Source organism: Euprymna scolopes, chromosome 20 (genome assembly GCF_053919585.1).
Source record: "Euprymna scolopes isolate OS-2025 chromosome 20, ASM5391958v1, whole genome shotgun sequence".
NCBI lineage: Eukaryota > Metazoa > Mollusca > Cephalopoda > Sepiida > Sepiolidae > Euprymna > Euprymna scolopes.
In genome coordinates this window covers 29,653,266-29,669,578 of record NC_136501.1, presented here as the reverse complement: position 1 = coordinate 29,669,578, position 16,313 = coordinate 29,653,266, and the positions used below count along the sequence as shown (strand labels likewise).

The 16,313-nt window shown below is 34.9% G+C and overlaps 2 protein-coding genes across 12 annotated transcripts in view; both read right to left on the bottom strand.

Moving 5' to 3' along the window:
- The window catches only part of LOC145241378 (G-protein coupled receptor dmsr-1-like), a 921,194-nt gene that overhangs the window by 416,781 nt on the left and 488,100 nt on the right, over positions 1-16,313 (bottom strand). The window lies entirely within an intron of this gene.
- On the bottom strand, positions 9,487-10,014 carry LOC145241692 (uncharacterized). Its single transcript, XM_080104817.1, has one exon. The coding sequence runs from the start codon at positions 10,012-10,014 to the stop codon at positions 9,487-9,489; it is 528 nt and encodes a 175-aa protein (XP_079960943.1).

The window sequence follows — 16,313 nt, the reverse complement described above, 5'->3', positions numbered from 1 at the left end:
CTTAGCTGGAAAACATATTATGTACGTATTTATGTCATGACCCACCAAAAGTCTTTGGTATGTCAAGAGTAACTGCTCTAGAAACGAAAACCCCGTCAAGAGATTCAATAATCTGTATGATATTACAGTTATCATAATAGCTGAAGATCTAGCTGAACATAAAGTGTATAGTATGTCACTGAGTAAGATTTTTTCTTGCAAACTAGGTTGCTCACTTCTCTACTCATCATGGATTTTTGAAACTAAGGCATAACACATAGGATTCGGACTGATCTGTACTTAGATGCAGATGCCCCATCAGAATTTTTAAATACGGACAGACTAATAAATTTTTCTAATCTGTTGGGAAGCATTTCTCCTTAAGGCAACGTTCAAAGTGTTACTTTTGGTTGTAATTTTTTTAGCAGCAAAATTGCCGTCAGGGCCAGTTGCTTTCTTGAAATTAATGTTTTTGGCAAGTTTGTCGACACAACGCAAACATATTTGCAATCAGAATAGTGTGTTTTTAGTCACAGGAGAAAATACGGGAGAAAGGCAACTGTGGTTGCTGAAAAGTTTTTAACAAAACGTTGAGGCTTGTAAAACTTTGTTGAAATTATTTAAGCTTTATGGATGAGGGTGTAAATAGAGAACAACCATTTGATTAGGACCCTGATTGTGATTCGCCAAGCAACTGTTCAGTTTGCATTTTTACATTTGCCGCGTTGATTATAGGGCTCACCCACATGCTTTCCTTCACAGCTGCCATGGTTGTTGCCAATTCTGAAGGACGTTTCAATTTTAGGACATCTCTTTCGTTTCAAGAATGAAAATTATTGTTTATGCGCGCAATGGTAGCGGAACATACAAGAGTGAATCACGACTGCTTGTCAGGTTTCTACATAAATATCTCGCAGGGTATGAACTGTTATATACAGACAGTTAACAAGTCTGTCAGGTCTGATATTCTAGAGAACAGGTTACTTTTAAATATGGAACGCAGATATATATGATGAATATATATATATATATATATATATATATATATATATATATATATATATATTCTAAAGAACCTTTGAATAAAAAAATGCAAAAATAAAAATAAAGAATGCAGTTTAAATTCCAGGAAGGGGGAAAATATTAACTTTAACCTATCGCAGACGTAGCACCTACATAATCCGACTTCTAAACAGTTTATAATGACAAAAGAGAATTCCTTTACATAAGGATGAAAAAAGGGTATTAACTAAATTTCTTAAATAGAAATAGACTTAGCACTTGCTTAAGCCGATTTTGCAAAATTTTTCAATTTTAAAACAGAATTTACCTACATGAGGATGAAAAGAGAAAACCTTAACTAAAATTTTGTAAATGAAAAAAAAAACGGGGATCATCAGCTGCTTACCATGCAGCTGTTTCGGATATTTAAAAACAGGATAGCTGCTAAATACATGGGCATCAAGTAGATTATACCACTTCCCCAATAAAAAAATGTAAAATACTACGGTTACTATTTTTACTAATACATGAACAAATAGATTAATTAAATAAAAAAATAAAAAGAATAAAAAGACAAAGTATTAATAAGTTTAGGATTACAGGATCCATTCTGCAACATGTTAACTAGCATATATGTGATATGAGAATAAAAATGCATAAAAGCTTAAGTACAGTAGGTACCAGAAAGGCAAATAGATAAGAGGAAGGAAACCGAGACAAACATATCTAAAATCCCATATATATACATATATATATATATATATATATATATATATATATATATATATATATATATATATATATATATACATACATGCACACACACGATATATATATATATATATATATATATATATATATATATATATATCAATGATCTTTTGATCTAATATTTACAGTTACAAATCTGTGCAGTAACAAGAATTATTACAACATTTCCTGAATTTTACACCAAACACCCGTAGAGAACAATGGTATAAATATTGTAAAGTTTCTATACAATGGTATATCATCGTTATTGAAATAACGACATTATTTTTGTTGTTGTTGTTTTTTTTAAAGGTGCTACAGAGACCCATTGAGTCACTGTGTTTATGTCGCACACAGATACACACGCGCACGTCCATTCCAGCCACTTTGATGAGTTGTAGACGACGAAACACGTTCCAGTGGATATTTATATTTTAAAAATAATATATATGCCGCTCCCAATGTTGGGGTACCAAATTGGTACAAGAGAAATTATTCCCAACTCACATTTAGGTACAAATGCACTTTCGTAAATAATTGAATCCATTCAAGACGTATCACAAAAACAAAAAGAAATAACGCACGTGTATATATATATATATATATATATATATATATATATATATATATATATATATATATATATATATACTAGCTGTACTCTGCCACGCGTTCTTGTTGCTCAATTTGGTGCGTTAGAAAATTCTAAGAAAACGAGAAAATGCATGTTTCTTATATTCTTAGTACAGCAATCTACTTCAAAATGTAAAAAAAAGGCGAAGATGAAAAAAATGGTACTCTTGCAGAATTGGATCTGGATCCTCGGGAGTTACCGTCAGTCATGGCTTGGGCCCGACCAACATTCAGTGGATTTAGTCGAACGTTGCTAAAACGGTGAAACGCTAAATAGAGTTTTTTTTTATTGTATTAAAAATGTGAGTTTTTAATTAGTATTTGGGTGAGGGAGGTTACTATACACAGATTCGAAAAAGTTGTCCAAAAACGATTAAATGAAAGCAAAGGTAATGTAAATTACGTTTCTACCTAACTGGATACATTTGTAGTGTTTTTATTTAATGTAAAATGTTTAATCGGCTCGAAAAACTCAGTGTTTATTGATATATTTGAAAACGACGAATCGCCCCGGACTCTGTTGAATACGTTAAGTTTGGGAAAATCAGTTAAAAAATTAAAAAAAAACTATACAAAACAGTGTCAGACACCCACTGATTATATGTTTCTGTTTATAAATATTCGGTGGGTTTCTGGCAGTTTGTATAGTTGTTTAGTTTTAAATCATTTTCCCAAACTTAACATCACCAACAGTGTCCGCCCCCATTTGTATTTTTCAAACACACTGATAAACACTGTTTTTAGAGCCAACTAAACGTTACAGTAAATAAAACGTGTTAGTATTACTAAACACAGAAACGAAGACGTCGTCGAAAAATAAATATCAAAAATAAATGTTATCAAAGGCAAGGTAAGTTACTTTTCTACCTAACTGGACAAGATTTTAGTGTTTTTATGTAGTGTAAAATGTTTTATCGGTCTGAAAACATGTAGTGTTTATCGGTATAGTTGAAATATACAAATAGCGGCAGACTGTGTTGAACACGTTAAGTTATGGAAAATGAGTTAAATGTAAAAAAAAAACTATACAAAATACTGTCAGGAACTCACTCAGTATATGTTACCGTTACATATGCAGACATGTATTCGGTGGTTTTTACAGTATTTTGTATAGGTTACCCTCCCCATGTTAAGAATGGCTTTTTAAATAATAACGTTATTATTTCAGCACGGATCAATAAGTGCATGAGTATCCAATTTCTTTAATAAAGAAAAATCATTCATAGTTTCTTATATAAAAACAACTTCTGTAAAAAAAAAAGCAAAAAAAAGTGTACTTTCAATTTTTGTTAAAAAAGGTTTTCTTTAAAAAAAGCCCAAATCAAAACATTAATCGGTACTTATGCAGAGAGTGATCCATGCTGAAATAATAATGTTATTATTTAAAAAGCCATTCTTTACATGGGGAGAGTGTTTTGTACCTATTCTGTACTTTAACCTTACAATTGAATAAAAAAAACATATAAAACTTTAATTTAAATTGGAAATACGATTTAAAAAATAGCGCTGATCAGTAAGTTCATTAGCACCAGAAAAATTTGGGTAAAGTAAAATTCGTAGTCAACATTTTTAATAATAAAAGAAGTTATTAACAAATCGCGAAAATAGATGCAACAAACGATAACAACATGCAATGCATTGATCGCAACATTAATCGATATTCTGACAATTGTATAAGAATGTTGACCACTTTTAAGGATCAATTTTGCTCATCTCCGGATTTATTTGCGTTTATTTTTTTTTTAGATACTCATGCAAAGAGTGATCCGTGCTGAAATAATAACGTTATTATTTAACAAGCAATTCTTAACATGGGGGGGGTGGAGGGTATTTTGTACCTAATCTGTAATTTAACCTTACAATTGAATTTAAAAAAACATAAAACTTTAATTAAACGTGGAAATACGATTTAAAAAATAGCGCGGATAACTCTCTGCATTAGAACCGAAAGTACAGAATAGTTAGAAAACATCCTCCCTCCCCAAATTAAGAATGGCTTTCTAAATAATAATTTTAATGTTTCAGTACTATTCCTTGTCTGCTTAATTTTAACTTTTGTTTATTAAATTGTTAGGTGAAAGTACAGAATAGTTACAAAACACCTCCCTTCCCATGTTAAGAATAGCTTTCTAAATAATAACGTTATTATTTCAGCAGGGTAGCTTCTCTGCATAAGTACCATTTTTTGTTTATTAAATTGTTAGGTGAAAGTACAGAATAGTTACAAAATACCGAAGATTCGGGAAGCTCTAGCAGCCACACCTGACGTGACTTTTGACTGAAACCTCTATGAGCAAACCTGCTTGTCGCGCATCGGGCTCGTCAGCCACAAGCGTACTGCAGTCGACGTGGACCCCTCCCCTCATAGAATCTTTGTTTGCGAAGTAATGCCAAGAGCAGATTTCATCGGCATACTATTTACATTAATCTCACCCCCCCTCCATTTTATGGGTTAAGCACTATTGCAAATGTTATTTCACCCGATGCTTCGTTTGGCTATTAAGCGCATCTCACTGTTCGTTTGTTTGTAAACAAACAAGCAGTTAGAACAATGTGAAGCGATGGGCAAGTGCGTGTTTATTGGCACTTGATAAGGGACATTTACTGGCACCGATTCCTAGTCTTGTGGTTAGAACTGCCGAATATCAGCTTGATGCTTGTTAAGTTCGATCCATGGCTGGGGAAACATGCTTGTCTAGCTGCACTGATGAGTTGTGATACTACGAAACAATACTGTATAACTATACACACACACACATACATATATATATATATATATATATATATATAGTCCTGGTCAAAATCATAAGACCACTTTAGAAAGTAAGCGTTTATGCATAATATAGAATTTTTAATTAAACAAATGGTTGAAACCATTGCCAAAAGGGAATATGTGATGGAAAAAAAAATGAAATCTGCTTCATTCGAAACCTTAACCCTGATCTAATAATTATTTAAAAAAAGAAAAAAAACATTTTCACCTGGTCAAAATGTAAAGACCACTTTAATAAAATCGACCAGTTTTGAAAAAAATGAATACCAATAGCTTTCTATGTTACTAAAAGCAACTTGTTAGTGGATAAAAAACATCTTACTAAATTATTAATGACAAAAGGAAAACCATTATCAGAGTTTGAGAGAGGAAGGATCTTTGAGCTTAATTGGGGTGGACTCTCCCATAGATCCATTGCAAACGAAGTGATTCGTAGCAAAACGGTCATCACAATAGTTTTTAGAAATCCAGATCAATATGGCACAAAAGAGCCAAGGTCAACCAAAAAAATAACCCCATCACTGGATCGCCGTATCAGAAGAACTTAAAATAACTCCAGTCGATTGAAAAGCAACACAGCAGCAGAATGTAGTCCTAAAACCATCAGAATGCATCTGAAAATGAAGGGTTTCAATCATTTAAAGCGACTGCAGAAACCACGTCTTCTTGAACAGCAAAAAACTAACCGACTTAAATATGCCGCCAAATACCAGACTTGGGATGATGAAGTGAAAATGAGAAAAAGTTTAATCTAGATAGTCCAGATATATTTCAACACTATAGGCATCATAAAAATTTGCCCAAAGAGACTTTTTCAACTGATCTGAGGTGCTTTCTCGTCAGCTGGGACCCTAAAGTTGCAAGTAGTGAAAGGCCGGCAAACATCATTGAAGTACATTTCAATGCTTGAAAATGCTTCTATTAGGACTGAAGGTCCACGTCTGTGTGGAAGACATTGGATTTTCCAGCAAGACAACGCTGCGATACACACTTCTCGACAAGCACGATAATACTTTTCTTCAAATAATATAGAATTGTTAGATCATCCAGCATATTCGCCGGACCTCAATCCCATTGAAAATATTTGGGCATGTATTGCAAAAGAAGTGTTCAAGGATGGAACCCAGTATTATTCGATAAAGGAACTTCCTGATTCAGTTTTTAGTACATGGGGAAAAATTCCTTCGCAACTGATAAAAACTAAGTCGCAAGCATGCCGAAGAGAATTTTTGAAGTAATTCGTATTAATGGAGGCTATACTAAATACTGAGACCCTTTTTAGTAATTTATAATTGCCTTTTGTTAGATAAATTATCAGTGGTCTTATCATTTTGACCAGGTGAAAATGTTTGTTTTTTAAAAAATAATTATTAGATCCGGGTTAAGGTTTCGAATGAAGCAGATTACATTTTTACCATGATATTTTCCCTTTTGGCAATGGTTTCAACCATTTGTTTGATTAAATTTCAATAATATGCATAAACGCTTACTTTCTAAAGTGGTCTTATGATTTTGTCCAGGACTGTATATATATATTTGTCAATTGTATTTGATGTACTATTTATAGTGTGAGATTCCGTACAGATAGTCGAATTAGTCTAGAATTACCTGAGTTTGAAATGACGCATATAACGAAATTCGACGTTACATGAGCTAAAACTCTATAAGAATTTCATCTGTGACATGAACACTGCATTGTAGAAGCAGATCTATTAATGTATAGGGACGTAGCGATGGTCTAATGGTTAACGACGCAAATCGAACACCTGGGAGTTCCAAGTTCGAATCAAATTCCTTTCAAAAATTACTTTCACTAAGTATGATTGAAAACTTCTTATGTTGCCTTGCGTACGTACTCAATTTCATTCTAGAAGGCTTTTGACTAGAAAAATATCATAGTAAAACAATGCCAACTGTAAAATATTTACATTCATATGATATTATGGTGATAATTAATCTATAAAATTTATTTCAACGGTCATGAACAGTTTTTTTTTACATAGGCATCACCACTTATCAAGGCCAAGAGACGACTCAAGGATAAGGGTTAAAGAATGTACAGTAGAAATTGGACCATATAGTAATCGTTAGTAATGGAAAGTCGGTAAATTTGTTAAGTTGAACGGCTTATAAAGAAGTTGTTTATGTTAGACTTGAACACAACCATATTGTAGTCAGCTGGAAAGCAGGAAAACGGAAGACAATTCCACAGGCGTGCAGTTCTTATAAAGAAGCTTTGTTCATGGAATCTACGTTTAGGTTAAGGCACAAATAAAGTGTGGGGTGGAATTACTGATAGTGTTTTCAGCTAGACGAGTGTTTCTTGTGAAAGTTTGGCGAACACTTTCCATGAAAATAACGATACAGCAGAGACAATCTCGCAACATCTCTTCTGTGAGATAGAGGCTGCAGGGAAGAGAGAAGGATATCTCCTATGAGGCTACGGAGTCTATTTTGAACTCTATCAAGACAGGACAAGTCCTTTCTAGCAGCTCCTCCCATATGTGGCAACAATATTCCATCCTTGGACGTACCTGGCTCTTATATATGTATATAGAGAGAATTGCACCAGCAGTGAGATATCTACTGGATCGAAAGAAGAATCCCACCATTTTTTCCAGCGGCCTTGGCAACAGATTTGATGTACCTGTTCCATTTAAGATCAGGAGTAAATGTCAAGTCTTATTTATAATTTCTCCGTGACTCAAAAAGAATTGAGCGGCCAGAGGGCCAAGTATAAAGCAAGAAAACCTGTTTTCTATCAGTTTCATAGAAAGCATCGAATGGATTGTTGGCAAAAAGCCAACTGCGGTGCGAACAGTTAATTATATTTTAAGTAGCTGTTAAATAGGTGTGAGAGAAGCTGCGTTAAAAACACAAGTTCACAAAATAATATAAATATATAAGTAAGAATTAAAAAAAAATGAATAACATTTTTCCTGAATTAATATCGTTTGGCGCCATTTTAAGATGGGATTCTAAAGAAACAGCTGAGATTTAAAAGATGGGGATATATTCCACCGACAGGAAAACCCATGAAGCGTATAATCGATTAAAAAGAAATAAATGAATTCTTTAGAATAGAAATACACAGACTTTTGGCACCGATGGTACTTGATTCTTTGTCGTTTCTATTTTTTATCTTTGTTTCTAGTTCGCTCCATCTAGGAAATAGTATTAAGCGTTTGGATTTGTTCCACTGGAATTAATCAGGATTGCAAACGAATTCGGTCTTTCATTTATTTTTATTTTTTTTTGGTATCGTCTCTTTAATTTCTCTTCCATCACGCATTCCCACTATTGCTGATCTCTTGGTGTATTTAGCAGTAGATCAATCAATCAATATATATATATATATATATATATATATATATATATATATAAAAGGAAAACCTGTATATATATATATATATATATATATAATGGTTTTCCTATTTTATATATATATATATATATATATATATATATATATATATATAAAATAGGAAAACCTGTATATATATATATATATAGATATATATATATATATATAAAGGTTTTCCTATTATATATATATATATATATATATATATATATATATATATATGCATATATATAATGAGAGAAAACACGTCAGATGGAAAATAGAGTAGATTGAGGGAGAAATAGAGAGTAATAGAGAGAGAGAGAGAGAAAGAAAGAGTCATACATATGTATGCGCATAACCCTGCATATTATATTTTTTATCATATAATCATATTTACAAAAACTGCATTATATTTATATTGTGCTTCACTTAAATTCCTACAAAATCAAACAACTATAAACTGAAAGGAGAAATGAGGAGTATATGAATGAGTACTTGAAGGAACTTGAATATTTACTAGAGAGTATCCCCGTGAATTTCATGTGTCTTTGTTGTGAAGACGCCCACTAATTAACATAAGCGGGTGAGTGAGATATGTGTTCCTCAATCGGAGTCGATTATGACCATAGACAACTAGTTGTGTGTCCGCAGGTGGCTGATAAGTCCAATCCGGGCGCGGAAGCCCTGCCACATGTTGGACACTAGTGGCTGAAGACGGCCACTTCAGCATTTCGGGCTTTTCGCGCAGCGCGCTTTTCTTTTGCAGATTCAGTTCCTCTTGCCTCCGCGAGCAGAGAGCCCTCGTGTACCAAGCGGCGCCAGGTTGGCCTGTCGGGAGCACTGCTTTCCGATGAGTTCACGTCAATGTTGAAGTCTTTCATATAGGACATCAGAGTGTCTTTGAACCGTTTGCGCTGTCCACCAGCTCTTCTCATTCCGCACCGCAGTTCACCATAGACCAGTTGTTCTGGTATGCGCGAGTCTGTCATCCGATATACGTGGCCTACCCAGCGGTTTTGCGCTTTGAGGATCTTAGTGACGACGCGCTTGGGAGCTTGGACCTCTCGAGAACATCAGTGTCTGAGATCTTGTCTTGCCAGCGAATGTTCAAGATGTTCCGAAGACATCGAAGATGGAAGTGGTTTAGTTGTTTTTCGTGACGTCTGTAGAGGACCCACGTTTCATAATCATATAGAAGAGATGTCAGGACCACTGCTTTGTACAGTTTGACCTTTGTGTACTGCTGACTTCCTCTTTGTTCCCAGACTGTTTTCCTTAGTCTGACAAAGGAGCTGCTGGAATTGGCAACGCCGTTGGTGATTTCGATGTCAGTGTTGGCAGCACGAAAGAGTGTACTGCCAAGGAAGGTGAAATGGTCTACTGCTTTCAAGCTCTGATCATTTACCTGGATGTTCGGTTCCTGGTACGTGTTGCCAGGAGCAGGCTGGTGCATGACTTCTGTCTTACTCATACTTATTGTAAGGTCGAAGTTTTCACATGCTGAAGAAAATTTGTCCACTTCCAGTTGCATTTCATGCTCTTTGGTGGCATTGAGAGCACAGTCGTCAGCAAAAAGGAGGTCTCTGGTTATTGTTTCTTTGACTTTACCGACAGCTTGTTGACGGCGGAGATTGAAGAGCTTCCCATCACACCGGTACCGGATTTAGATGGCAGGAGTAACTTCCCTGAAGGCACCAGTCAGCATTGTCGAAAACGTCATGCTGAAAAGCGTTGGTGCTAGTACACATCCTTGTTTTACGCCGTTGGTTACCGGGAAAATCATCATTACCGGGGAAGTCCGGCAACGACCGTCAAATAGGCAAGACACTTATACTGCCTCCAGTAAGACACGCAACACGCCACCTGCCGGGATATCTCCAACTGAAGTATATCTGAAGACATGTAAATATGTATATAACTTTTCTTCCTAATATATTATTGTATACCTTTACTTTCGTGTTCTTGTTAATTATTTGTGCAGACACAACACTCTTGTTCCAAGGATTGGTCAGGTTAAAATGGCATGAGGCCATTTTTTGCTGCCAGTAAATCCTGACCAAGTATCCAAAATCACATAAATTATGTGATTAAAATAAGATCTTTTCGGTATAGCTATGCCGCACTGGCTTTTATGAAGAATGCTTTTAATTCTCAAGGCGATGTTACCTCAGGTAATACCAGGAAGCTATTTACTCTAACAGACTAAATTTAGATTTGTCTACGAATCCGGTAAGATCACGAGACAGCATATACTCTAACATTTTAACACGGTTTATTAGGTAAATAATGCCCTGGGTGTTAGAAAGGTAAAGAAACTTAATAAAACAGTCGAATCTCTATGTGTATTAATACAAGATCACGTGTTAGCCCAAAGAAGGATGTAGGCTTTATTTCTAAGAATTCAGACGAAAGTAAAATGAAATAAAGTAATATGTACATTTTAATGATTCTGGTCTAAATAAAAACAGCAAAAGTTATACTTGAATGAATACGTTAGGAGTCAACACAGACTCTTTCCGAATCAAGCGTAGAGATTTTGTAGTCAGTGTTTACCTCATCATCCATACATGCCCGTGGGCAACGCAAGGCGAATACCCTTCCTTAATTTCAGTCTTTCTCCCACCTTATCTCCTTCTGAAAGGCACGACGCGAGAAAAATGTTCATTAGTCATACAAAAGAGGAAAGTAAAGAAATAAGGTCTAGCTGGAAAATAAAAAAGTGAGAAGGTAACAGGGTTTAAAAATGTAACCGTATGCCCCCCTGGACTTGTATCTGTCGAAATCCCGGTTATCGGAACCATATTTGTTATATACAAGTGGCCAGATTCGTCGATCCCGGCTTACAGGACCATAGATGCAACCGAGCAGGATCCGTCAAAATGAAACCATACACTTACGGGTTACTGGAAAATAACGCTCAGATGCTAAAGACACGCAAAACGTGAATGATCCAAAGTATGAGTGGCAACACTATTTACCTTGGCCATCACTTTTACTTCGTGCTGAATCTGGTCTGTGTTTTCCATCGTCTGGTGTCAGGGTATATCTAAAACGAACTGCATCCTCACTTAGACTGGCAGTCGATAAGTAAAAAAACAAACAACATACTATTAAAATTTGGAATGCGAGAGTGCAAGAAACGCTCTACACCGGTCGAAAATGATATTAATAAAAATATACACGCAGAATCTGAAATAATAAATGACACACAATATCGCGAAATTATAGGTAGTCTTACATATTTAATGACTGCAACCAGGACTGATATATGCTATACAGTAACAAAACTGTCACAAAAATTATCACGACCGACAATGAAGGATTTAAACAGAGCTAAACAAGTCCTACGTTATTTAAAAGGAACTAAAGAACAGAAGTTAGTATTTAGAAAATCAAGAAATCCCCTAAAATTAGAAGGTTTTTCGGATTCAGACTGGGCAAACGACGAAGATCGCAAGTTTCAGACTCTCAAAAAATGGGCCTATTATTTCATGGAAATCTAAAAAGCAATAGATTGTATCTCTCTCTACGTGTGAAGCAGAATTTATCGCGATCACACACACGACCCAGGAAGCACTCTACCTTAAAAATATCCTAAAGACTATTTTAGAGCCAGAATCAATTGCAATCCCCGTAGTAATTAATTGTGATAATCAAGCCAGTATAGTCTTAACACAGAACACGATAATCAACCAAAGATCTAAGCATATAGATATAAAATACCATTTCATAAAAAACGAGATAAAAAAAGAATCCATTATTTGGAATTACATATCATCAGAACAAAATATCGCTGATGTATTTACGAAACCCGCAACAACGATAAAGCTACAACGTGTTTTCTCAAAACTTGTTGGGAATTCGACTGAACATTTTTTTCACTGCCCTGTATATAGATTTCTATATATCAAAAAAAAAAAAAGAAAGAAAAAAATAGTCCTGGACAAGACGTTAAACTGTATCCATTTAATTTGTATTAACACTTTAACTTACTAATGTGTAACTAATACTTTAGCTTAATTGCTTAAAAAAAATAAAACTCTTTGTAATTTTCCTTTTTGACATTTGAACAAAATTAAAAATGGCGTCTTTTTAATTGCTAAAATTCTAAGATCCAAATGATTTCTAATTTTTGTTATGTTTAAGTGAATATAAAATATATATTTATTTTAGAGCAGAACAAACACAAGGGACTTCCCCATTTAAAAAAAAAATAGGGAGGATGCTGCAATATTTTGGGTGCATAATGGGGTATGATCCCACACAGTCGGACGATTCTATTTATAATAGAACTGACGAATCAAATTAATTCTTCTGCTAAGAACTGACGAATCAAATTAATTCACGTTCTGCTACCAACCAATGAGTAACCAGAAGTGCTGCATAAATATCAAACCTTTTCTGGAGAAATTTCACATGTTCTTTCCCGGGTTTCGACACGGTAAGAATATTTTGTTCTGTGGAACTGTCTACTACAAACAAGTCACCTCCCAGGGCTTGTGTGTAACAGCGAACCATCTGAAACTGTTCTGAAACTCAAAATGGCTTACACTTCTTGCATTTTCTTATAAACAAATAAACTAATTCATATTCCTAAGATACACAGGATACACTTGTATAACGTTGAGTTCTTTGGGTCCTTAAATTTTTTCTGATGCAGGTTGTTACAACTTGGTTCATTTAGACACTCTCCCAGATAGGAAAACGAGCTTTTCAATGTAGCTTTTCCGGGGGTTTCTGTCCCTTGAGCCAAAACCCAGATGCGATGCGTTCCCTTCAACGCCAGTCAGCCAAATCCCTCGTTTCTCAAAACACAATGGTTTTTATCAACCGCTAATTCAAACAACCCATCTGTGAGATAATTCTGTTTCTGTCGTTTGAAGCATACCCTTTCTTTTTTTCTCTGAATCTCCTTTTTCATTGTACTATTATTTTATATTCTTTTCCTTTTCTCCTTTTCTCTTTTCTTGTGAGTCTCTTAACCACAATCTCTTTTCCTTTTTTTCTTTCTTTTCCCATCTCCAACCTATTTTTCTCTTTAAAAAACTAGCTTATCATTCAGGTGCCCGAGGGCCCCGCATTTGAATACATAATATATTGAATAGATTCCCCTAGATTTATAGATTTTGTCTATATGCTTGACGACAAAAAGTCTATTTTTTTCTGAATTCAGGTTCTTGTAACTTTCTGTCTTCGTTAGTTATTTAACTTTTTTTTGTTTTACAAAACTTAACTAGAAAAACAGTTTCCTTCTCCAGTTCCACTGTCCCAAAGAAATCCTATTATCATATTTTTATTTTCACTTACATTGAAACATATTATTTTTCTAATAGACAGAATTTCATGAACACCTGTTTGTCTTGATCAAGTATCAGCATAAACCTCCGAACCATACCTCACCCGCTCTAATCCTTATCTATCTGAGCAAGGTAGCTGGCCTTGCCCGGGACCTTGCTACACAAAGTCTAAGCCTATTGGATTGATGCTGCCATTGGGACAAGACGTCCCAATATCGCTCCATAAGTACACATGTAATTAATTTGGTATTCCGGCTAGTACACACTAAACTACAAACCTTCATTATTCATGCGGGATGATGGGAAAAGCGTGTCCAATATAAGGATCTTAAAGTTGAGATAACTTAAAGGGAAAATATTGCTGATCCTTCTGAAGAGGACATGTCTCCTTCACTAAATCAAAACTTGAATCTATAGCGAATTGAATGAAAAGCCTACTATTTCTCCGAATCTATTGAACGGGGTTGACTGAGACGGAATAGAACAAAATCGCACATGGGCGTTGATATGTAGCAGAGACAGCAGGCCTCTGAAAAATGTACGCTTGGTTTCAAACCCGAAATACACATGAATATATATTTGCATAAATAAACATATGTAGAAGTGTGAATGCGACTACAGACTTTGCAACGTACCTAAAACAAATAGAGACAGGAAAATACCTACGTTTACCTTACAGGACGAAATGCATAAATACATATATCGACACCCGAGAAGCGCGAATGCTCCCAATGATTGTTCATTGGCGCAAAAAGGGCGTCTTCCTGAACATCACTTCGCGTAGCTTAACAGACAAAATTCGCATACGTGTATATATAGGAATACGGATGCTTACATATGGAAAAAGGGGAATGCGTCTACAGCTTTTTAGTGTAACGGAAAATTATGCATCAAAGAAAAGGGCCGTGACGCGGGTTATCTCTATTCAAGAAGAATACAGAGATTTGCGGTATGTGAATGTCATGCCATGCGCCTGGGTCATTCACAAAGGACTAATGAGAAAGACGAATCGACCGCGTAAAGATCGCTTGTTGATGAAAAAGAACAGGAACAGTAAAGAATAAGTAAAAATGAAGAAAGGAAAATGAAAAGAGAAAAGACGAACTTTAAAAATACTATATACGACAATATGATCATATGCTCAATCTTCACAAAAGACTGTTAATTGGCATTTCATTGTTTCTTATCTACGCGTACCCCTTCAATAACCCAATCCTAATTTGTCCTGTCTCTTCTGTTCAATTTGTGAATTTCCCGACGATATCCTTACATTGCCGCTTTTTATTTAATTTCATATAGCAATTCGTTCTCCTTTAATATTAGTCTATTCGACTCTAACATCAATATAGTACTATTCCTGTCAATGAAAAATTTCTGTATACTTTAAAAACGTGCTGTGTCGTTAAGGTTTGGGTTGCTAAGGTTTGAGTAAAAATATTCAAAAACAAAGTTCATTTGTCATACAATATTGTGACGTAGCATCCGCTACAATACAAAATCGCCGGTGATGATTAGGATAGCAATTCCATCCAACCTTAGCCTTTTCTAGCTCATAACATAATCGGGGACTCGTCCGGAATATAACATTCGTCAGAGTGAAAACACCTGAACAATTTGCAAGGAAGATGATGGACACCCACATATAGCCGTAGTAAATTAAAGCAAGACTAACTGAGGAGGTTGGGGAAGCAATGAGGAACATTCAATTAATTAGAGTAATGGCTGACGTGACAGCGATATAAGCAAGCTAAAAGAAATTTAAAATATCATTTTGAAATATGCTATGCGGATTAATCTTAATCGATATTATATGTGTGTGTGTGTGTGTTTGTGTGTTTGTGTGTGTGTTTGTGTGTATGTGTTTTAATATTCTATGTGTACTGTGTTTTTCTGTCTTTATGAATTAAATAGAGGTTCCGTAAATTGTGTATTTCGGGAAATCAACTCCATCAAATTTTCCTTAAATTTTCGTACATGTATCATGGGACTATTGTAAAATTATAAACTTCTGCATGAATTGGAAATTTAATTTAATTTCTTACATAAACTTCGGACTATAACACTTGCATTAATAATCTGTCTATATATCTATAAAAGTGAACGTGTATGTGTGCCTGTCTGTATGTGTGTCTGTATACATTTTCCGTCGCAATAACTCTGTTAATTTTAAGTCTACAGACTCGAAATTTGATATACAGGGTACTGAGATTTCGGAAACTTTTTTTTGATTGGTTTTCGGCCAGAAATTTGGCTGGTAAGGGGTCAGAGTTCAAAGATTTTACTTTTGAGAATTCTACCAAACTTCTCCGACAATTTGGGGTCTAAACATTTGAAATTTTAGATATAGGTTCCTTGGACATAGATCTAACGTAATAACACGAATTGATCCCCCAAACTATACATTTTAAGGGGTCAGAATAGGGGACAAATTGAAAAAATTGACCTTTTTTTATTTTTTTTTTTACTCTGGGAAGATATATGTTCCTTGATCATGGATCTAACTTAGTAACTTGATTTGAGCCCAAAACAATAA

Bases quoted from the DNA above. Each gene is read 5' to 3' on its own strand.
- LOC145241692 (XM_080104817.1), bottom strand. From the start codon at position 10,014: ATGCAACTGGAAGTGGACAAATTTTCTTCAGCATGTGAAAACTTCGAC.